At 41.6% G+C, this 25,135-nt stretch overlaps 1 protein-coding gene across 1 annotated transcript in view; it reads left to right on the forward strand.

The window, feature by feature from the left end:
* Window positions 1-25,135, forward strand: part of LIMCH1 (LIM and calponin homology domains 1) — a 356,320-nt gene that overhangs the window by 246,203 nt on the left and 84,982 nt on the right. Inside the window, 5 exon segments of the mRNA XM_047799516.1 lie at window positions 1,000-1,106; window positions 7,445-7,475; window positions 10,196-10,306; window positions 17,790-17,985; window positions 24,058-24,310. Coding sequence (XP_047655472.1) covers window positions 1,000-1,106; window positions 7,445-7,475; window positions 10,196-10,306; window positions 17,790-17,985; window positions 24,058-24,310 — 698 coding nt within the window.

A 25,135-nucleotide genomic window follows, 5' to 3' on the forward strand; every position in this document is an offset into this window, starting at 1 on the left:
TCTGTTCATTTTGTTGAATTGCACCAGGGTAGATATATAATTCATTTACTACCACCGCCATCACTTCAGATTATTGTTAACATCTTTCTTAGAGCCTTTAGACGGTCACATTGATCTGGCTTCTGGAATCAGCTTCATCATTCCTTTCCTGTAATCTGAACCACCTAATGGGGCCAGTTAGCTCATCAGAATCTTTTAGAAAGAAGATAAGTAGAGACTGACTATTGAAGACCCTGTTGCTAACAGCCCAGAGTTCTAAAAGAATGACTCACCACTTACAATCCCTTCCAGAGCCATTTGTTTATTCTTGATGACTCCCAACAGATGAAGAACCTTCTTCAGTTGAGGATTGTGCCTGCTCTTCTGCCAATTCAAAGTAAACTGGATTTGCTAGAGAAATCTGTTACTATGAGGAGGGTCCTGGACATTATTTTAAAAAGATTTCCTTGCCCTTTCTTTTTCCGCCTTTCCAATTAAGTCTAGATTTTTTTCCCATTTAATTCAGTTGATAGTCACAAGTAGTATTATTGCTCAAAACCCACTGATCAAGGATATATTTTGGAAGATCAATTAACGAGAAAAACCTATTGAAGATGACACTTGGGTAGAAACACTTACTTTTAAAAAAAATCAATTTTGAACCAGATTCTGGGTAATAAGATGGACAAAATTTTGAAGCAATAGGAAATTCCTGGTTTGTGAGTACTAGTCCCCCAAAATTGCCAGTGTCCTTTAACTTACAGTTAAAGGAAAGGAAAGAAAAATGAATGGGAAAGGAAAAAAAAATGAATGTGACATAGCTGTGAGTTTAGAAGTTTAAAGTGTCTATTTACTCCTAACGAAGTACGATTTTATTATCCACCAAACCATGACTCACACCTGACTGTCTCTGTTTAATGGCTGACATCTCCGTAGGAATTTAGACTATTAAAGAGGAAAGGCTGGTTCATAAAGATAATATAAAATAATTCAGATTTGGATTTCTTTTCTTTCTCCCAGGACAACATCATATTATTCTTGAGAGGCTGTAAAGAGCTCGGCCTTAAAGAATCTCAACTTTTTGACCCGAGTGACCTGCAGGATACATCCAACAGAGTAACAGTCAAGTAAGTAATGTGCAATTTATGTTTAAGGGCAACCCATTTGTGGTTTGATTTGCAGTTTTGTGATGATGTTGTCAGGTGTAACAGGCAGAGAATTGGACATGCCTAATAAAATAAAAATGAAGGGAAAACGTTAGCTTTCAAAAGCAAGACACATTGGCTTTCCCTTGCGCATACCTTTCATTCGGATCAACCATGGTTTTTAGAAAAGCCCAACTTACGCATATAAAGTTGGAATTTTAAAGAAAAGGAGAAAAAAAATGTTAGGTGAAACTTAACAGAGGGAAAGGCAAGTGAGAAATATGCACAGAATCTGTTTGGGTTAGACAAAAAGCTTTTATTGGCTCCAATTGGGCATATGAATAGGCTCTTGGAAGACTGCAAACTCAGTAAACAGATCTGAACTCTGTTTATTATGCAAAGAAGGCAATAGATTATGGAAAAATCTCTTCTTCATTTACACTTGTAACTGTTTTCTCATATGTGTCAGCGATCAAGTTCTTGGAAGATGGATCATTTGGCCATTTGGCTATTGTTGACTGTATCTACTCAGTGAGCCATGTTTGGGGCCCAAGAATTCTTGGGAAAGAATGTTGTAGTAAAAGAAAAGGCAAATGTGCTTCTTTTGCAAAGAAATAGCCAGTGAACAGAGTAATGAGACGAAAAGTCCTTATGAGATGGTAGAGAGAACTTTCCTGTAGCTCAGAAGTCCTTTAGACTCTACCAAATTCATAGAAGACATTTTCCAAACTAGACAAATGGTATTTGGCCTAAATATGCTTTAATAATAAGCTTGATTACACAGGTAGGATCTTTGGATTGGCAATATGTCTCCCTTTTGATGACTTTTGGGTCACTTTATCATAGGAGGACAGAGAAGAGAGAGAAATCAAAATTCAGAATTGTTCATTTCCCGCGATTGGCTGGTATTGCCTTTTTTAAAGATGAGGAAAAAAATTGAGAAAAAAATGGAAACCGCTAAATGAAATCAAGTTGGAGCTTCTATTGGATTTTATGATTCATGACTGGGAATAGGGAGAGTCAGCCATGATTGGCTGCATGACATCACTTCTCGGTTGCCAGTGTGCCTTTTTTTGGAAGTATTGTTGACATACATCATTGATATATACCATTATATCGGTTTCAGGTGTACAACGTGATGATTCAGAATTTGTATATATTGCAAAGTGTTCACCACCCTAAGTCAAGGCAACATCTGTCACCCTATAACTTTTTATTTTTCATGTGATGAGAACTTTTAAGATCTACTCTCTTAGCAACTTACTCCATGCAGTATATAGTATTACTAGCTATAGTTGCCATGCTGTATATATATACATCCCCATACTCATTTATTTTATAGCTGGAAGTTTGTACCTTTTGACCTTTCTTTAATAATTCTCGTGGAAAAATCTTAGTTGAGGACCTAAATACCAGAGTAAAAGTTGTGATATTTGAATACAGAAACCACCATAAACCTCATTTTTGTCCTCACTGCTCCATTTATTTCTGTACCTAACTCCAGCCTCTATAACTCATTACTCATTTGAGGAAATTGTTTCAGGTTCTGCCTCATCTCACATTCTTAGTTTCACCTGGGTGGCAAGTGACCAGAAACAATAGTTGACTGTGTGACACGGTAGGTAATCATTAGTCACATGCGCGTTGCTTGGAGGGTGAAGGAAAGTTCACGTCAACAGTGTTGGCAGCTGCATTCATTTTCTTTTTTTTTCAAGTGTCACTCTAAATCAATATGCTACTAAACCAGGAGAATGCTGAGACTGATGGGTTTTGGAAATTCAGGACTCGTATTCCCTTTATGGCTTATCTACAAAAAACTGGGAAACTCAGGAAATCTGGGATCTATTCCTGCATCTGCTACCTCCTAGGTCTATAATCCTAGGCAAACTTCCTTGCTTCAAGAGGGCTCTGTCTCTTATCTATAAGATGGAATTGGACAGAATCTCCTTACATGTATGATTCTAGCTAAAGCTTGCTCAGTACAGGTCCAGAAAGATGGTTCCATCAACTTTTTTTTTTTTGTCTTTTTGCCATTTCTTGGGCCGCTCCCGCGGCATAGGGAGGTTCCCAGGCTAGGGGTCCAATCAGAGCTGTAGCTGCCAGCCTACGCCAGAGCCACAGCAACGCTGGATCCGAGCCATGTCTGCGACCTACACCACAGCTCACGGCAATGCCGGATCCTTAACCCACTGAGCAAGGGCAGGGATCGAACCCGCAACCCCATGGTTCCTAGCCGTGTTCGTTAACCACTGCGCCACGACGGGAACTCCCCGATTCCATCAACTTCTAAAGAAAGAGATTTTAATCCAAAGGTACGGAAGGCAGGGGAAGGAAAAAAAGTCACTTAGACCAGTGGCACATAGACAGTTGCTTCTCAATGACCGGACCATTCTCCCCTTCTCCTGTTCTTTTCTCGGCTCTTTTTCTTTATCCTCCTCTCTACTTCTTTTCTCTGTCCCCTTCTCTTCCCTATGCTTCCTTTCCCTTCTTTATCTTATCTTCCCATTTAGCTCCCATTTTGCATTTTTTCTCCTTATTTTCTTCCCTTTTAAGTGTTTTCTTCGCTTGAGCATTATTATTTTAGTTAAGCAACACTTTTCCATGACCTTTCCCTTTGATTGTTATTTTTCTTTTTTTTCTTTTTTTTTTTTTTTGGTCTTTTTAGGGCTGCACCCACAGCATAATGGAGGTTCCCAGGCTAGGGGTCCAATCGGAGTTACACTGCCAGCAACCTACACCACAGCACACGGCAACGCTGGAGTCTTAACCCACTGAGCGACGCCAGGGATTGAACCCGCAATCTCATGGTTCCTAGTCAGATTCGTTTCTGATGTGCCACAATGGGAACTCCTGACTTATTTTTCATTCATTCCACAAAGATTTAACTGAGCAGCTACTATGGGGTCAGATACTTTCCAGTCACTAGAGAACAGGCCCCCTGTTCACATGGAATTTATACGCTGTGTCAAGAAATGGGAAGTAAAAAAGTCAACTTTTAAAAATTGCAGAGTGATAAATGCTGAGAAGAAAATAAATTAGTAATAAAATAAATCGTGTGAAAGATAGTGACCATTGCAATATATACATATATCAAATGTTGTATACTCTAAACTTCTTATAATGTTTTATATCGATTATATCTCAACAAAACTGAGGGGAAATAAAAAAGAAAGCTGGTCAAGATGGTCTCTCTAAAGAGATGGCATTTTGGCTGCGGACTGAGACACAAATAGGAAGAAGAACCAGCCATGCAAAGATCTATAGGCTATTCAGGGTAGAGGAAGGGCGGATAGAAAGGCTGGGGAGGATAAGCAAACTTGATGTCTAAAAAGAGAAAGAAGGAGTTCCCGTTGTGGCACAGTGGTTACCGAATCCAACTGGGAACCATGAGGTTGCGGGTTCGATCCTTGGCCTTTCTCAGTGGGTTAAGGATCTGGCGTTGCCGTGAGCTGTAGTGTGGGTCGCAGACACGGCTCGGATCCCGCGTTGCTGTGGCTCTGGCATAGGCCGGTGGCTACAGCTCCGATTCGACCCCTAGCCTGGGAACCTCCATATGCTGTAGGAGCAGCCCTAGAAAAACAGCAAAAAGACCAAAAAAAAAAAAAAGAGAGAGAGAGAGAGAGAGAGAGAGAAAGAAGAGGAGCCAGTGTGGTAGAAGGGTAATGAGTAAAGAGGAGTGTTTTGGGAGCGGTGGTCCACAAGCACTGTAGGATGCTGAATTTGGAAGAGTTAGGGAGAAAACATTTTTATTTTCTGGTATGAATATGTAGAAGAACATAAAGAATTTTATATTTAAAATTATGCCATAAACTCATTTGTGGTACTTAGAAAATCTTTTCTGATATCACGGAGGATGGGGGCATGGAATGAGCTATCTGCTTCACAACTTTTCCGTTAAGTAACACTGGTTTCATCTGATACTGTCCAGGCGACTTTGTAACATACACAGATTTCATAGCTGCGGTAAATGAAAGGAGAACGGCTATGTTTTTCTCCTTTCCCCTCTGAAAGCTGAGCCGAGCATTAGCGGAGATGAATAAAACACCCTGGATACCAATTAATAGCATAAGCATAAGGTCTGGGAGTGGCTACCAAAGAGGACATTTTTGATGCCGTTCTGAAATTGTCTCTTTAAAAAATACTCTTTAGAGTAGCTTTCATTGTGGGTAATTTTTGTTACTTTTTTTTTTTTTTTTGAGAAGTAACTTGAGTAGACTATAAAGGAAAAAAGAAAGAAAGAAAGAAAGAGAGAGAGAGAAAGGAGGGAAAACCTGCAAATGATTACTGAGTGTGTAATTTCGTGAACTTTACCTGTAATGGGTGCCAGACAACCTTGAAGGGAAATGAAAGCATAGTCCAGAAAGGCATGCAGCAAATAGCATTCCAGGGAATCGTAGCAATCGGATGAAAATGAGGAAAGCCTTTGAATTGTTCCTGAGGATGTCTGACAATTTTGGAAGCATTTTCACATAAGTGGTTGTTACGTGGAAACCATTTAACAGATACTCTGTGAGCTCCTGCTATGTGCCAAGCATGATTTTTTAGAACTGGATCATAATTTTAGTCAAAAAAATGTTTGTTGTCAATGCAAAAAAAAAAAAGTTTTATGTTCCCTGTTCTTAAGCTGTTATTCACAAAAATTTCAAATCTGGAGTTCCCGTCGTGGCACAGCGGAAACGAATCCATCTAGGAACCATGAGGTTGTGGGTTCGATCCCTGGCCTCACTCAGTGGGTTAAGGATCTGGTGTTGCCATGAGCTGTGGTGTAGGCTGCAGACGAGGCTTGGATCTGGCCGTTCCTGTGGCTGTGGTGTAGGCCAGCAGCTGCAGCTCCGATCTGAACCCTAGCCTGGGAACCTCCATATGCCTCAGGTGCTGCCCTAAAATGACCAAAAAAAAAGAGTCATATCTTTTAGAGCTTTTTATTTGTTTTCATCTGTTATCCTTGCGGTTGTTGTTAAACTTTTAAAAATTATAGCAAGTATCTAAGCAGATCAATGACATGTTATTCTTTCTGTTAATAGGGGTGAAATATGAAAACATGCTTAGTCAAATTCAAATTGGACCACTGGGTCTTTCAACCTAAGTCTCTGTTAATGGTTTAATCTCCTTAATATATACTGTTTTATTCTCCCCTTCTGTCAAAATTTTTTTTTTTATGTCGTTTTGTCTTTTCTAGGGCAGCACCCAGCATGTGGAGGTTTCCAGGCTAGGGGTCTAATCGGAGCTGTAGCCGCCGGCGTATACCACAGCTACAGCAAGGCCAGATCTGAGCCGTGTCTGTGACCTACACCATAGCTCACGGCAATGCCAGATCCTTAACTCACTGAGCGAGGCCGGGGATCGAACCCAAAACCTCATGGTTCCTAGTCAGATTCGTTAACCACTGCGCCATGACAGGAACTCCTATTCCTGTCAAATCTTAACTGGCTTGAAATTGTGCACCTATTCATTGATATGTACTCTGGGTGAGAATATGCAGCAATAAAGTAGATGGGACCTAAATATCTGAAAGAATTCTTGACTTGTTTACGTAAAAGAATTATATTCTGCCTCCCCCCTCCCACTGAAGTTTTGTGGAAAAAAAGAAATGTATCATTTGTTTTCCTAGTATTTATTTGTTGACCTGTTGAATAAACTTTGGAATAATTTGGGAGAAATCTTGGTATTTCACTGAATGAGTATTTAGAAAGTACCACCAAGTAGCTTTTTTTGTTTATAGTTTGAGAATAAACATTTATGTATATTTAAGAATGCATGTGTGTATATTTGAGCATAGCATGCATATTTTTTCTGCTTATGGCTAATTTTCAACACTAATTTATGTCCAGAGCAGAAAAGAATAAATATTTGGATAGTATGCCTCTTCTACATATATTTTCAGGTCTACTTAATTAAGTAAGGTTTCAGACCTTGTTAAAATTACTTGTATAAAGACGACTTTGGAAGTGCAGTCAGATTTCAATTTGACAGTGATATATAACCAAGGCAGAATTTTACTTTAACAGTTAAGCTTTGAGAATACAAATATAAACAGTCCTAGTTTTAAATGGAATTCTTCATTTTCCAGATGTTATAGAGCATTCATCTTTCCATGGTGTACTATGGAGGTTTAATCCTACCTTACCCTTCTGTATTTTGTTTTCTAAATGATATTATTTACTACCCGAAATCACTCATCATGGACCTTAAAAATAATATATTCTGCTGACTTCATTATATTTGTTAGCTTTCGAGTACATCTTAGAGGCTTGGAAAGGAAGATCACAGTGAAGAAACTGCTATACTAATCATATTTTCTTTTCCTTTTCCTTAAATAGGAGCCTTGATTATAGTAGGAAGCTGAAAAATGTAAGTGTTTAACTTCACTTTCCAAACTTTTTTCCTTCTAACTTTGATGGTTCAAGTGTAAAATTTAGCTCGTAAGTACAATGCCTCTTGGCATTTCATCATAGGAGTATTTAGAAAGTACCATCAAGTAGCTTTTTGGTCTTGCTAGAAAGACTCTTCCTTAGAAAACAAGTATATGTGCCTCTGATAGAATAATTAATGATTGTAATAGAAATAAAAATGGCAGGTTGGGGGAGGGGTCCTCTTTATTTAGATAAGGGTTCCACCCAGAAATAAACAAATGAAAGCTTGCACTCTATTTGCAGTTTGATTTCTTAAACCCAAAATGATCTGTCTCAGCAGGAACATTAGTTCTCTGCCATTGGTAGGCACAGACGGGATTATTAAATTAAGCAGTTGGGCAAATTGTTTGGCGGAAAAGATTAGCATCATAGAAGTAGTGTACAATTGTGGGCCTGCATCTTTTGTGGGTTTTTTTTCCTATTAATCTTATGAGTTTTTGTTAGTACTTTCCAAAATCAACTTTTTAGAGTTAGATATTATTTTCCAAGTGCAACTATGTTAGTACTCTTTTATTTTAAGTTCAGATTGAAGAAATTAAGAAGTGACTTTCTCTATATAAAATTTTTTAATTGGCTTTGACCCTCCCCTTTTATAAAAATTTCAAAAAAAAAAAAAAGCCCAGAGTGCGATTATATTTGATTGACATTCTCATTCTTATCTCCACTTTCTTCCTCTATAAAACCAGGGATAAATGCCTTTTTTTTTTTTTTAGGGCCGTATCCGAAGCATATGGAGGTTCCCAGGCTAGGGGTCAAATCAGAGCTATAGCTGCTGGCCTGCACCACAGCCCATGGCAACGCTGGATCCTTAACCCACTGAGCGAGGCCAGGGATGGAACCTGTGTCCTCATGGATGCTGGTCAGATTTGCTTCCACTGAGCCACGTTGGGAACTCCAAATGCCATTTTTCATCATACAGTTTTAAACAGAAAACCCATAATTAAAACACAACACAATGGAATTCCTTCATGATGTAGTGGGTTAAAGATGTGGCATTATCACTGCAGTGGCTTGGATTGCTGCTATAGCACAGGTTCCGTCCCTGGCCTGGGAACTTCCTCATGCCACAGGTAGCCAAGAAAAAAAGTACATATATATACAACACGAGTTTTACCTTCCATTCTATTACACGTTGCAAGACAGCCTCATACTTTTGGCAACCATGAGTTATTTTATGCCTCTAGTTTGTGTCCTGACATATGTAATTGTCTGTACTGTGGCAATTTATTTGTAAGCAATCAGTTAAAAAAGAATTTCTGGAAGTTTTGAAAGATTCCTGAAGCAGCATTTTCCCACTGAGGTAGACAACCAAATGGCATCGCAGCAACAATGCTCACAAGCATATTTTGGGCCTGTTACCATCTAGGAGCAAAGTACACGTATCACATTGTCCGAAGCTTTTTCTGGCCTAGCCAGTAAAGCGAGGTACCATGAATACTTCTGGGCTTTGTTGAAGCAAGAAGACCAAGTGTGAAAACAAAGTAATGATTCAGTTTTAAGGATCTCATCTTCAGCGGAGCCCTGCTGGGTTTTATGGGAAAGTCAATGTAAAGAACATTTGCTTTTCTGGATGGTTTCTTTGGAAAGACAGAGCAAAATTAACTTAGGACTGTAGCTTCAGACCTGTGAATATTTATAAACATTCTTAAACATCCACGAGTGTTCATTGGCAGTAGCATTGTCCAAGCTAACAGTTTCGCACTCAGACAACTGGGAATCTAACTGTACCCCAAAGCTAGGCATCTGCACATTGCACGTTTCATTATGTTGCTGTCTTCTGATTAGACACATTGTGTTGATCTTATGCTGGAAATCACTAATCAACTTTTATCACTCCTTTGAAAAATGTTTGCCATTGGTCTTAGCAGAACCTCCGTGCCCCCCAAGTAGAAATTATGGGCCTTTAAAAGCACCTCTTGGAGTTCCCATCGTGGCTCAGTGGTTAACAAACCCGACTAGGATCCATGAGGATGCGGGTTCAATCCCTGGCCTCGCTCAACAGGTTAAGGATCTGACGTTGCCATGAGCTATGGTGTAGGTCCCAGATGTGGCTCGGATCCCAGGTTGCTATGGTTATGGTGTAGGCTGTCAATTCAACAGCTATAGCTCCAATTCGACCTCTAGCCTGGGAACCTCCATATGCCACAGGTGCAGCCCTCAAAAGACAAAAGACAAAAAAAAAGAAAGAAAGAAAGAAAGAAAGAAAGAAAGAAAGAAAGAAAGAAGAAAGAAAGAAAGAAAGAAAGAAAGAAAGAAAGAAAAGCACCCCTCTCACATGGGAAATTGACAACCTGTTTCATTGTTTGTCTGGGTGGCGACTCTAGGGTCTCCAAGAAATTTTGCTTCCTGGTTATGAAACCTTCACGAAGAACATAATTTTGAAGGACCTATTTTTCCTTCTTGTTGTCTTATAGATCATATTCTTACAACCAAATTTTCCATAAAACTAGAGTCTTATTTTAACTACTGAATTGTGTTTGTGTGGACTGATGCAGCATTGGGTTCTTATTCAAATGATTTTACCTGGAATGAATACCTCATGGATGGTGGTTTTCGTAAATTAATACTGCACCTTCTCTTCTCCTGCTTTCCTGTTAGGGGAACATTGCTGATTCCTTAGTTTAAAAGTAATTCTTTGTGTGTGGTTCTGTTTCACAGGTCCTAGTAACCATTTACTGGCTGGGCAAAGCAGCAAATAGCTCTGCATCTTATAGCGGGACGACACTGGACCTGAAGGAGTTTGAAGGCTTGCTGGCTCAGATGAGAAAGGTAATGGCTTTTCTCCTTCATCCCATGAGGTTTTGACAAGGCGGGAAAACGACACATTTGCTGGTTTTAAAGAGGACTACAGTTCCACGTGGTAAAATTGCACAGACCAAAGATGTCATATGATCAAGGAAACCACCTCTTGCCTTACGGATATTGTCTTTGCCTTGTGCAGGCACGCCTACCTGAACTTTTATTACCTTCTGAGAATGGGAGACCTGAGCTCTATGCAACTTGAATTCTAAAAGAGCAAATTCAATCTGTCAGTATATGGCTTTAGAGACCAAAGAATTCAGGGCTTATTTTCTTGGGGGAGTAATGCCTGAATTAAACAATACCATATTATACAAAAATGAAGACTTGCTCTGCACTTGTATCCTAAAGGTCATTTTGTTTCCCTGTCAGGGCCTTGGTGTGGGTGAGGTAATGCCAGCCAAGTTCTTGCCTGGGCATCAACTCTGGATGGGCTCTGAAAAATTAGAAGCATTCTCTTCTAAGATGCACCTTTTACGATCATTGTATTTGGATGACCTGGAAATTTGGAAATCCTGTTTTACAACAGCCAGAGCTTTGTTTATTTAATTATGGGAAAGACTGATCTAAAGTAGGAGTTTGTCCAAGAATCAGTGGAGTATTTTGCGGGGGGCTACCTCTGTGTTCTTTCTTAAGATTCAGCAGCATATGGGAGTTCCTTTCGTGGCTCAGTGGTTAACGAACCCAACTAGGATCCATGAGGATGTGGGTTCAGTCCTGGCCTCGCTCAGTGGGTTAAGAATCCAGAGTTGCCAAGAGCTGTGGTGTAGGTTGCAGATGAGGCTCGGATCCTACATGGCTGTGGTGTAGGCCAGCCTCTGTAGCTCCGATTTGACCCCTAGCCTGAGAACTTCCACATGCTGTGGGTGCAGCCCTAAAAAGCAAAAAAAAAAAAAAAAAAAGACTCAGCAGTGTACCTTAACTCACCCAAAGTACTAAGATATAGTATAACTCAGGAACAGTACCACCCAACAAGCCTTCATGAATAGGTAAGACCCATTTGTAATCAGTAGCATCCATGGGTTTTGAATAAGACCCATATTGCAACAGATAATTAAGGCCTTATTCTCTCTCTTCTCTAACATGCAAACTAAATGCACTAATGAGACTTCATTGAGAGACATTATGTACTTTACAGTTTTTCTTTTAATACTGACAGCAAGAATTTGCTCCAACTTTCTAATGATTTATTTTTTCCCTTGAAACTAATCGTTCTAATAGTTCTTTGCATTTGGCTAGAACCAGGCTGGCTCATGTATGTATAAATGGACAAAGCTTTTATATTGGTCATAACACATATAAACAAAGTCCTTTAAGCTAAATTCCTTTAAAAACAAAATAAACACACCACTCAATCAAATACAATACGTCATTTCTTACTCTTAACTCTTATTTGTCCTTTTATTTTTCATCTAGCTTAATAGGGTTAAGGATGTTTAGGGGAAAGTCAAAGGTAAGTTTTGGTCTGGATTTGTGAAATCCAAATGTTTAGATGGATTATCTTTTGTAAACTATTTAGAAGCTCTGCCTAAGATTTTCCACTGGATTCTCTTGGAATCTGATTTCTTCTCATTATTGATGTCTTACTACTATTCCAGCTCCTGTCAGCTGAACAGCTATTGGTCTCTGCAGATCTCTTAACTTCCCTTTCTATTGAGATAGTTAGTTATTACCAAATGCCTTGAAATGATGTGTTGTTGTAAACAGATATTACCTTTTTAATGAATATAGACAACATCATAGGACACGAGGGAGCAGTTAGTATCACTGGACAAGGCATGACAATTAAAAATGGCCAGCTGTGGTGCCCCCATATCCCTATATAAAGTAGGAAATAATTGACCTGAACTTCACAGGTCTATCCAATGCCTGAAATATTAGATTTATCTAGAGTGTATATTATCTCATTTTATCAATTAGGATTGAGTTTGGCTGGAAAATGCAGAAAACTCTATGGAGGTCTTAAATAACATAGAGTTTTATGTCAGCCTCACATGCATAGGTCTGGACATGAGTAATCAGAGCTGGTGTGGGGGTTCTTTGATCATAAGGGGCCCAAGCTCCTTCTGTATTTTTATGACACCATCCTCAACTCATGGCCTCTTACCTGCTGGTCCAAGATGGCTGCACAAGCTTTAGCCATCACATCCATCTATGAGCCAGGAGAGAGGAGGGATGAGGAGAAGAGAGATCTATGCCTTCCTTTTAAACACACTTCTGGGAAGTCATGCATTACACCTCTGCTCACATCCTATTGACCTGAACTTGGTCACATAGCCATACCTAGCTGCAAGGAAACACGTGGGAAAAGGAGACTTTATTTCATCTAAAAACTGCATTTTCACCAGAGAAGAAATGGAGAACAAATATTGAGGGACAAATGGAACCTCTTCTGCACATATACAAGCTGAAATAAATTTGAAACGAAAAGTTTCTCTTTCACAAAGGAGGCTGGCCAGAAATTGTTTCATATTCATTTTTTCTAGTGGTAGAAATGTGCATAGAGATGATTAACTATGGTACAACTTATTAAGTTCTATATTGCAAGTAACACATGTAGAGCCCTTAACATAAACATTTGACACACAGTAGATGTTCATAGCAGGTTGCTATTGCTACAGACGAGAAAAGGTCTCTGCAAGCATAGCGACAGTGACCTTTCATGGGCCCTGGATATGTCAGAGAAAGGCTCCCAAGGGAGGGGACACTTAAGATGAACCAAAGGGAATCACTTTGAGAATAGTGAGATTAGGAGTTCCTGTCATGGCTCAGTGGTTAGTGAACCTGACTAGCATCCATGAGGACACATGCAGGTTCAATCCCTGGCCTCAATCAGCAGGTTAAGGATCCAGCGTTGCCTTGAGCTGTTGTGTAGGTCACAGATGTGGCTTGGATCCTGTGTTGCTGTGGCTGTGACATAGGCCAGCGGCTACAGCTCTGATTGGACCCCCTAGCCTGGGAACCTCCATATGCTCCGGGTGTGGCCCTAAAAGACAAAAAGACAAAAATCATAATAATAATAATAATAATAGTGAGATTAGAGGGAGAATCATGCGGACTAGGGGGGCCCTAGAGATCTCAGGGCCTGGAACTAGGTTCTTCTTTTTTCTCTCTCTCTCTTTTTTTTTTTTTTTGGTCATCTCCCCTAGTTTCTCCTTGAATTCATCCTTTCCTCCAATAGGCACATATTCCCTCATCGCAGAGACCATGGCCAACAGCATGCTCAGGATTACCTGTGTCTAGCTCCTGGCCCAGAAAGGCAAAGGAATTCTCCTCCCTGGCCCCAGCCGTAGAACACCTAGGGTATTCTCTGATCCAGTGTGGGTCCTCTTCCTGAACCAGTGAGTATGACCAGGGACAGGGGCTACCGTGATTGGCCTAAGGCACTACTGTTTCAGACCGTGAAGGCTATCACCAGAATAAGGAGATACAGAGCAGAGAGCTTGATGGGCAAACAAGTCCAAGACCTTGGCCTAGAACAGCAGCAAACCATCAAATTTCTCTTCCCTTAACTTACTTTCTTTTTCATGACACTTGCCATCCAACTTTGTTTCATCTATCAGTGTTTCTGTTTGATTTTTGTCTTCCCTGCTTGAGCATAAGGCCCCGGAGGACAGGTATTAATAGAATTTGCCTAACATTGTGTCCCCGGCACATAGAAGATGCGCACATTGTGCCACATAGAAGATGCTCAGTCGGTACCTATGGGGTGAATAGCTTCCCCAGCCAGAGTGCGGTGGGTGGACCTGGATCACCAGGCTGGAAAAGGAGAACCTAAAACAGTCCAGAATAGGATTTAGCCACCTTATAAATCATAAAGGAAGCGGAAAATGGTGCGTGTAAAACAGAGGCATCTGGAGTGTCTCAGATACCGTAAGTCGTTCACCAGCCCTAACTGGTTCTCATTATCTCTGCCAAAGGAGGATGAGAAGAGGACAGCTGAGTGAAATGGTCCAAAAATACTGTGGAAGCTGGTAGTTCTCACCCCATTCATCAGCACACTTTTATGAGAACAACCGGCAGTTAGCACGATGGAGAGATCTGAGGCTTACCCTTTCTCCCTGGAGTGTTCTCTGTAGAAGACAGGATGCCCCTACTGGGCCTGCAGAGATGATGTAACAGACTCCAAGAAAGGAGCATTTAGGACTTCCTGTGTGGGTCAGAGAGTTAAGAACCCGACTAGTATCCATGAGGATGCAGGTTCTATCCCTGGTCTTGCTCAGTGGGTTCAAGGATCCGGCATTTCCGTGAGCTGTGGTGTAGATCACAGACGAGGCTCAGATCCCCCATTGCTGTGGCTGTGGTGTAGAGAGGCAGCAGTAGCTCCAATTGGACCCCTAGCCCAGGAACTTCCATATGCCACAGGTACAGCCCTAAAAAGGCCAAAAAAAAAAAAAGCCTTTGATCTGTGCTAGCCTTTGCGTTGGCTTATGTCTTCTAACCCCTTTCCCAAAGCTTACCTTGGGTGACTTGATGGACTCCAATAAAATTATTCCTCCTGCTGATGCCACATTTTTATTTCTGGATGAAGAGCTAGCCTCCTGCGTCACCCTGAGGTTTCTAAGGGGCCAGCTTGGCCAAGGATGGCCACAGGTGGCCTGGTTTTCACTTGTCAAAGTGGCCCTGCCCTTCAGCTTCCAGCTCTCACTCAATCCAAGGTTTTATTCTTAGCTTTCTACAAAGTCATGAACAGACGGCCTTTCTGTTTTTCTTTCCCATAAGAACATGCTTCTTGGAGCTTCTTGTGAGAAAGCCGCTGAAGCTCCAAGAAGCATGTTGACTTTCTCTTTTTCCCTTTCTGTTCTGTGGACTGTCGGGAAGGGTGGGGAAGCCCTTTGGGTGTCAGGGAAGCTTTCCTGTCATTATGTTCTTGGAAAACCCAGTTTTGTAATGCTAGGCCAAGCAGCTTGCAAAATTGTGTCATTTCTAGATCTGACCAGTGGATCAGCTTCCTGAGTGTCTGCCCACCCCATGAATTTGGGCCCAAGGCATCTCGTTATGAATTATAAATGGAGAAGGAGATAGAAGAATTGCAGCGTATATATAAGATTGTATCCTTAACTACGTTTATAAATTTTATATGACTTGTATATTGACACTTACATGCCCAGTGAATACAAATTAGTGATTATAACATAGCTAACATTTTTTGAGCACTTATGTGTCAAGGCATTTTTCTGAATGCTTTCCATATAGTAATACATTTAACCGTCCCAGCAGAGCAGTCCTATGAGATAAATATTATGAGCTCCATTTTACAGATGAGAAACCTGAAACCAGGCAAGGCAAAATAACTTGCCCAAGGTCAGACAGCTGACAGAGGGTGGAGCCAGGACTTAAACTGTCAATTGAGCTTCTGAGACCATGCTCTTAACCTACTCTAAATGCCACTCTTTTGCAACACATATGGTTTGGTGATCTAGGCATAAACAGTGTTTAGTGAAGGGATATAATCCAGGTTACGGTCATCCACAAAGTATGGAAGCAGCAAGCATCTGGCAGTTGGAAGAGGTGATGCTGATGGTGACAACTGTAACGACACCAACGTTGATCAGACATTGTCAGGTTTTACCATTTGGTACTTGCAGAGAGAGTCCTGGGTTGGAAGCACATTTTTGCTGATTACTGTGTGACATCAGGCAAGTTACTCAACCTCTCTGATTCTTTTCTACAAAATGGGGACAATGCTAACCATGTCATTGAGGAGTGAGTTGTATGGATTAAATAATAGAGCATGCAGAAAGCATCAGGCAAAGCCCTAGACATATACTAAGGGTTCAATAACATTAGCCATTCGGCCTATTCTCGATGGATAAATAATCCAAGATAATTACTTGCATTTCCAAAGAAACTAAATACAAAACCATATCCAACTTAGATGTATACTTTTCAGTTAGTCATGAGTTCTTCCTTTTCCAGCTAGTCAGGCCTGGCTTTTGTACAAGTTCTGGTTACCTTTTGACCTACAAGTAAACTACCTTCATTTCCATAACCAGAATTTCTGCCTTCCTCTGGGGGTCATGGACTCCCCCAGACTGTTTGACACCCATTCCTTAGGGCCACTAATCAGGTCCTCAGTGTGGCAGCGACGGGGCGCGTCTCTCAACCCTGCCCTTCCCATCTCCCACTCCCTTTTCCTGATACGAGACCTGCCTGTGCCTTGTGAATTACAGCTACTCTGTCCCCCTGAAGTCCACCCCCCCTCCCCCCCCCGCCTCCGCCCAAGCTGGGGAGTGTGTCAGAGGATCTGGTTAGCATTGATAGAAGCAGCCAGCAAAGGCACCTCCTATGAAGGCGTTGGCTCCGGTGGGCATAAGAGTCAGGTTAGCCAGTTTCCAAAATTGCAAACACGGAGAATATTTACTTATTTGTCCTTTTTACTGGGAATGTGGAAGGGACCTGCCTGAGCATCCCAGGAAAGCTGCAGTGGGACATTCTCATCTTTGCCGATGTCGTTCACAGCCTTGATTTTAAGCAAGTCTGGGGGAGATTAAATTGAGGTTTATCTTTGAGTGACTGGAGTTATTTCTGTTTTCGTCAGCTCGGACTCTCATAATTAATGCTAAGACACTGGCGGGAACAAGGCTTTTATTATAATACGAGGGTGAGGATGGCTTTGACTGACCTTTCTTCTGCTGGAGTTTCAGTGTTTTAGTATGTGCTGCTTGCGCTGGAAAGAATTTATAATCACAGGCTGTCAAAGACAGCCATTGTTCTCACTGCTCTGAACATGTGGGTCAGCCACAAGTGCTTTCAGCTCCCCCAGCGCCAAGAGCTGGCCGAGAGCGAGAGCATGCCTGGATTCTTCTGAGGCATCAGGAAAAGCATTTTGCATATTTTTCATTGCTCTTTTTTTTTTTTTCTTCCAACTTTTTGTCCCAGAAAGACAGCTCCCTTTCAGAGCAGGAATTTCCCTTCAAGGTAGCAGAAGATGGAAGCATGCCGCTCCAGGATTTTACAGCACTGATTCCGCTGCAAAAACAAATGCTGTGTGCATTAGCCAGACAGCATAAACAGAAGCAGTTGTGCAGCTTAATAAGGGGCTGGGTCCCAGAACAGACATGCAGTTATGGATTCCAAAAGACGGGTCAAGGTTAAGGTTTTAGTTTCTCATTTTTTGTTTTCATCTGTCATTGTATTCTTGTGAATGCAAACCTGATGATCTGTTTTTCTTAATTCTTTAGATTTTTTTTTTTTTTAAACATTGTGGAGTACGAGATTCTTGGGAAATTTTTTTTTTTTTTAATTTGTGTGATTTTCCAATTGAGAAAGTTGAAGCAGGGAAGGGTTGAAGACTGAAATGTTGACTTGGGGCTGATCATCAATTTGACAACGGGTTGCCATAGCCTTTCCAAACTGATTCTGTAGGCAGGACTTTTTAGAGATCTCCGGAGACTGCTTTTCCTGATATTTGCTGTAATGTCTGTAATCCTTTCATTTTCTTTCCGGACAGGAGACTGATGACATTGAGAGTCCCAAATGCAGTATCCGAGACAGCGGCTACATCGACTGCTGGGACTCTGAGCGGAGTGACTCCCTCTCTCCCCCTCGACATGGCAGAGATGATTCCTTCGACAGCCTGGACTCCTTTGGCTCCCGTTCCCGGCAGACACCTTCGCCCGATGTAGTCCTCAGGGGAAGCAGTGATGGTAGGTGGGAGCCTTACTAAACGTCCCATCTTAGAACTCTCCCTTGTCCCCAGCTGAGAGATTGGCACTGAGAAGGTGGGCTCCATCGCCACCTTGCTGGAACCTGGGAACGCTAACCTGGCAGCCGAGAAATCTCTTTGTGGTGTTTGTCATGGTCCTGAGAAGTTGGGTTGGCATTGCCAGCGGTTTGTTTGAACGTGGCCTCAGTGAGCATATCTTCTACTGGAAAATGTGTTACATCACTCCTCCCCCGGTCTCAGGGAATCAAGGCGCTGTGCAGACCGTGAGCTCATAAAGTGTCCCGGAGGCTTATGTGCTCCAGGCGCGAGGAAGGGAGATGTTTGAGTGAGTACCACACCGTAGAAGTGAAAGTAGATCAACATTCAACAAACTGGAAACACACTGCACACACTTAGGAAGGCTCTGAAGCTGGGGATTTGTGACACTTTAATTGGCACGGTTTTGGCAATCTGTCTGATGCTTGTGATCCCTGACCACCGACTAGAGCGATGCAGGTGGCCGTTAATGGATAGACCACAAGCCACACCGCCTGTTTCTTCTGAGGCTGGGTTTGATTTAAATCCCTTAGGTTTTATATCCCCTGAAAGGAATGATCATTTTTCTTTACAAAAATGTACAGTCACGCAACCTGATGTAAATTGAATGTAGATCTTCCAGAAGCTGTGTGCCGTACTTCTCTGGCACCTTTGGGCTTTGAGGAAGAAAACGTGGCTTGGCTCTGCATGTGTAAACTTGCAGAACGACCCTAAGGCTGGTGGGGAATTTTTCTATTTGTTTCTATTTCTTTTTAATGTATTGCTTGACTGAAGCTAATGTTTCTAGAGATTTTAAGTCTTCTGTCTGAGATGAAAATTATCCTTGATAGCGAAAAGATCCCTTTTAGCTCTAAACGTCTGTGTTACAAAATCCTTGGGGACTTAATGTGCCCAGGCCCTGAATTAATGACTTGACCCCTGGTATCTCATGCAATCCTCAGCACAGATTATGAGATACTCAGTATTTTACTTAGTCCTTCCATAGCGCTGTGAAACACTCCTTATCCGTATTTTACAGATGGATCTTAGAGAGGCTAAGTAATCTTCCTAACATAGTTTAGTGCCCCAAATCACTGTCAGTAAGTGCTGTCACAATCTTGGCCTCAAGAAGTGTGGGTCCAAAGCTTATACCCTTGAGCTTAATTTACCCACACTTTTTTGTTTGCCTAATAGATTTTTCAAATTCTAGAACGACTGAACTAATGCTTTTGTTTAGTACTTAAACTTTCCAACAAATAGATTAGCCTCGGGGCCACATCGTATGTGACTCCAAAAGAATTCTATGGTGCATTGTGAACTGCTTGAAAAACATTTCTAAAATTTTACATGACATCTTAAGTACCACCCACAGTATTAGAGGTTACAATACCAACTGCATGACCTAATGGAGCTTTAAGCTAAGGGAAAGGGAGATTTTTACTTTTATGAAACATGTCTTCACCAAACGATTTCATCCATATAATGTTGATTGTTTTAAAATTTTTTATTGTCTTGTCCTAGTTTTTCATAGCTGGCAATATTGATCCTTTATTCTGTCACCTGCTTCAAGGGACTCAGAGTTTATACTGAGCCACATCTTGAAGGGATTTGAGATGGTAATTACTAATATTGTACTAATGTGCACTGGAGGCACAGTTTTGTTTGCAGCAATTAAGATTGATAAGCTAGCATCTTTACATAACAGTTTTTTCCATATAAGAAAAACATGAAACTGAGCTTCACAAAACACCATCCATGAAAGTATCTTTTTTTTTTTTTTTACTTGCTAGAATTTTTAATGTTTTGAATTTTCTTTTTTTCATGAAAGTCTCTTAACTCACAGATTTCACCATCACCAATCAGCCTGATGCCTTCAGGCTTTTGTTCCTGTAAACTAATCAAGACCTAATGAGGTTTTAAAGAAAAACAACACTTTAAAAATATCCGTCTTAAAAAGTGTGGTACAAAAAAAAAAAAAAAAAAGCGTGGTACAATTTTACCCAAAGAGAGGTTGTAGTTCATTAGAGTTTATGGTCTATTTTTTAAGGGGTGATAATTGAGAAGATTGCTAGTCCTAAGAAACACTTCCAAAGTTAGAAGAACTTTTTTTTGGGGGGGGGCGGTTCTTGAAAATTTATTTCCTAGGGTTCACAATCAACTAGGAAAAGTCTTACCATGAAATTCTCCAACTTCACATTGGGTCAGTATGGATAGTTTTCATGTTATTGCTATTGAGGCCCACTCATCCATGGAATAGGGGCAGTTAAGAGCCACACTCCTAAGAGGTGCCATGATTCTATGCGTGGGACACAAGAGCCACCCGGTAAGGTTGCTGTAGGTCCCCAGAGCCAATCTGTCTTACTAGATAGGGGCCTGGTCCCTTTCTCACCATCACTGCCATTTCTGCTGAGGCCACTGATGGGCTTCACTGAAGGGGAAATACAAAACCTTCCACTCGGGCGCTTTTTCAAATTACGAACATATTTTTTAAATATTTTGTTAAAGGGATATTCTTATCTTTTGCAACATTTTTTTTAGGGCCACACCTGCGGCATACGGAGGTTCCAGGCTAGGGGTCCAATCAGAGCTGTAGCTGCCGGCCTACACCACAGCTGCAGCAACGTGGGATCTGAGCCACATTTGCAACCTACACCACAGCTCACGGCAAGGCTGTATCCTTAACCCACTGAGCGAGGCCAGGGATCAAACTCACGTCCTCATGGATACTAGTTGGGTTTGTTAACCACTGAGCCACGACAGGAACTCCCAGGATATACTTATCTTTTAAATAAAAGATAAGTTAAGGGAGAGAAGTAGGTAATGAGAGAAATCAAAGTGCTAGAGGAAGATGAAAAAGCAAAGGGTCGGTGGTGTGTATGGCAAACATACATTTAAAAAAGAAGAGCTGCTAGTTGCTGGAAGGGAGAGAAGCAATGAGTAGGGGAAGGGAAGGATCAGACTTTGATAAAAAGATGTTGTTGTCATCATCACATCCAAAGTTGGGCATAGATGGACTAGCCACCCTAGTACATTTTCATGTTTTCTGGATGAAGTCAAGTCAAAATCTTTTGAAGTCTTGGCTTGAAATAAGAGGCATTCTAACACTTACGGAAAGTGTACCGTGTCAACCACCATCTAGCTGCTTTATGCCCTCTCATTAAATCCTCACAACAATTTACCAGAGTTGTATTAGCAGCTCCTTGTTTCCACGAAGGACCCTGAGGTGCAGAGGGCTTACATTTTGCAAACTCACACAGCTAATAGATGATGGAGCTGCAATTAGGTCTTTAAGTCCAGAAGGTTGCATTTCTCTCAACTGAGACCTCAGGCCACTGGCAAATTAACTCTTCTTTTTGTTTGTTTGTTTGTTTGTTGTTGTTGTTGTTATTGTTGTTGTTGTTGTTGTTGTTGCTATTTCTTGGGCCGCTCCCTCGGCATATGGAGGTTCCCAGGCTAGGGGTCGAATCGGAGCTGTAGCCACCGGCCTACGCCAGAGCCACAGCAACGCGGGATCCGAGCCGCGTCTGCAACCTACACCACAGCTCACGGCAACGCCGGATCGTTAACCCACTGAGCAAGGGCAGGGACCGAACCCACAACCTCATGGTTCCTAGTCGGATTCGTTAACCACTGCGCCACGACGGGAACTCCAATTAACTCTTCTTGAAATGTCTGTTGGAGACGTTCATCACAGGGCAATTGGGGCAGTGGGGGGAGAGGGGCGAGAAAGATGATCTATTTGTGTTGACCTTTTTTGAGACTCTCACTCAGTATGCTTTGGAGAAAGTGTTTTTAGATATTGTACAAAAGTAAGTTTCATAGATAATAGGATTTTAGAACAGAGGAAACAGAGGCAGCTCTAATCCGTGCTAAACCTTCATCGTGGATTGAAAAATCATTTTCTCCCATTCATTTATACAACAAAGTACAGGGCTTCCCTTGTCAGGATGCTTTACGCAAAGGCCATTTATCTAAGAGCAGCCTGTCACAAAGGAAGGAACTATTTATTCTCTGCTTATGCCCAAAGTTAGGAAATGGCAGCAGTGCACCTGAGGATGATGCCATCCTTTTAGCAAAGTCTGATCCTTCCTTCGCCCAGGGTTACATCCCTCTCCCTTCCAACAACTAGGGGTCTTTCTTAGGCTGGAATCTAAAGGACAGAAATTGGAGTCCCAAGCTATTACTTATTAGCCATGGAGAAGGGACTCTTTGGGTCTCTCTGGGCCTCTGTTTCCACTTCTGTAAAATGGGGATAATATCAAATGGGGAAACAAATCCAGACGCTTGGCAAGGTAAGATAGTATGAGTGTTTGTTAGAAAGCCATTCGCAGGGGACTCTAATATTTTATGATGACCCTGAGACAGATATACTTGATCAAAGGCTTAGGGATAGAAAGGGAGCTAAGTTTTGAATCAAAAACCGACAAGTAATGAAATGGTCAAAACTTCAGAAGGGCGCCTGAAAGCAAGTGGCATGAATAATTCATAAACTGAATATTTCATCTGCAACAATGAACAACTTGTTTATGTTCAAGGCTTTTAACTTTTACCGTCTTTTAAAAGTCCTTAAATCATTGAATCTCCAGAGGAGGTCATTTCATTCCTACTTTTAGAGAAAAGGACAGGCAAGCCTAGGAGCACACAGCTCATTTGTGACAGATCCAGAACTATTAGGACATAAAGAATAGTATGCACTTGTTAAGCGCTTACTCGGAGCCAAGTACGGTACCAGTAGTCTTACATGTGTCCTCCTAGCAGCCCTACAAAGTAGGTGGTATCACTTTCTTCACTTTATATTGGAAAACTGAGGCTTGGAGTGGTAAAGTGACAAGTGCCAAAGTAGCATAGCTAGTGAGTGGCAGAGATCAAAATAAATAGATCTGACTTAACCCCCCCCCCACCCCCCTGCCCCGCGCTGCCCATTCTGCTCAGCAGCTCCTTGTCTCTCGACTTGGATTTTAAGATTCTTTTCACAAGTGTCAAGAGATCAATTTCCTTTTGCTATCAGCAGAGTGGAATAAGCTATTCAGAACGCTCTCATTGATTACGAGTTTTTAACCACCATTGAGATAGTGGCTGCCTCTAACGGTGGTGTGTGTTTTCATGGATCTTTAAAGAGATGAAACTTGGGAAACAAGGATACAATATAGTAATGGGGGCTATTCCCCAACAAAAGACTGCTGTTGGTAGCCCTGAATTGCTTTACATTCCAGCCAAATTAATTCATTGACTCATCAGATCATTTGAAGATACCCACTGTGTGCAAAGACACCGTGATAAGTACTGGGGAGGATATAATGCCCTTGTTCTCAAAATCCAAGGTAGAAAGCAAAATGTATCAGAGGAAAAAAGAGATCATCGGGCCATAGTGTTCACAGAAAAAAAAGATTGTCTCTACCTATGGGTCCCAGGAAGGGCTCCGAAGTAGAGGAATATGCATTTATTATAACTTGCACCATTTCCTGGAAGGCAAACCCTTGGTATAATCCATACTGATCATCTTTGTGAATTACTATGGCTCTTATATTGTCTGTGCTCCTTGATGAGAACTAATATTCTCCAGGTGTTTTGTGAGTTGGTTAAATACACCTCAAAGACAAAGGATCATAAATCCTTCATAATTCTTATGTGTCGGAATCCCTAGCACAGTGTAAGACATGCAACAACAGGTGCTGGGTAAAAACTTCATTGGTAAATTTATGTGGTTTTTTTCTTTTTTTTTTCTTTTGAGAGTTGCAGAATCTGAGCAGGCATATAGTTGGATTGCAAACATGTTGTTAATTGTAACACTCGGCTACAGTTAGGCTTACTTCTATTTTTTTTTATTTGACTTTTTTTTTTGTCCTGATTAGGATTGAGAGCTTTTCCCAGAGTGGGCTAATTTAGACTGATACTTTAGATTGGTTGAGTGAATAATTTAAGGAAGTAATCCCCGAAACCCACAGATTTAACCACATCCCTGGTACAGCATACTTGCCAATGGGAACTTTATTGCGGGCCCAGCACACTTTCTCAGCACCCATCCTTCTCTTCCCAGGGAGAGGCAGCGACTCTGAATCCGACTTGCCCCATCGGAAGCTGCCAGATGTGAAGAAGGATGACATGTCTGCGAGGCGGACTTCCCACGGTGAGCCGAAATCAGCAGTGCCTTTTAACCAGTACCTCCCTAACAAAAGCAACCAGACAGCCTATGTCCCCGCGCCTCTGAGAAAGAAGAAAGCTGAACGAGAGGAATATCGGAAGAGCTGGAGTACCGCCACCTCCCCCCTGGGTGGGGAGAGGCCCTTCAGGTAAGGCCTGGGCTGCGCTGCCCCCGACCCTGGCTGGTGGTACTGCGGGACCCACAGCCCCTGGCCACAGATGAGCTCCACGAGCCACTTTAGACCTCTGATGTCAGGGGACAGATGGGGGCAAGACAGATCTTGGGGGAGAGATTGTCATGATAGACTGTAAGCTTCATGAAGGCGCCCGGAACAGTGCCTGGCACACAGTAGGTGTTCAACAAATACTGGTCTAACAAGCAGATCTTTGAAACCAGCTTTACTGGCAGGACGCTGAGATCTGCCATTCATGTCCTTCTCTGGAGACTGACTCCCACTCCTGTTAGATTAGGTGCAGTAAGACTTTTTATCCAGATGCAAACTGATCTACATACAAGCTCAAGCATTATGTAAGGGAGGCATGGATGGTTAGTAGATGCAAACTATTGCATTTGGAGTGGATATGCGATGAAGTCCTGCTGTATAGCACAGGGAACGCTGTCCATTCACGTGTGATGGGACATGATGGAGAATAATGTGAGGAAAAGAATGTGTGTGTGTATATATATATATATATATACATATGACTGGGTCACTTTGCTGTACAGCAGAAATCGACAGAGCATTGTAAATCAACTGTAATTTTTAAAAATCTTAACTAAAAAAAGTCACATGGAAAAACAGTTGTGATGAAATGGAAGAAACATTGGACTTATCTCTGTAGAGAAACAAGCCGTCTTTCCCCCAATCTCTGATTGTGTTTTCACATTTATGCATTCATTTATTCAGTGGATAGGTATTTATTGATATCTACTATGTGCTTGGTGCTATCTGTTAGGTTTTGGGGACCCAATG

The sequence above is a fragment of the Phacochoerus africanus genome, chromosome 10 (genome assembly GCF_016906955.1).
Source record: "Phacochoerus africanus isolate WHEZ1 chromosome 10, ROS_Pafr_v1, whole genome shotgun sequence".
NCBI lineage: Eukaryota > Metazoa > Chordata > Mammalia > Artiodactyla > Suidae > Phacochoerus > Phacochoerus africanus.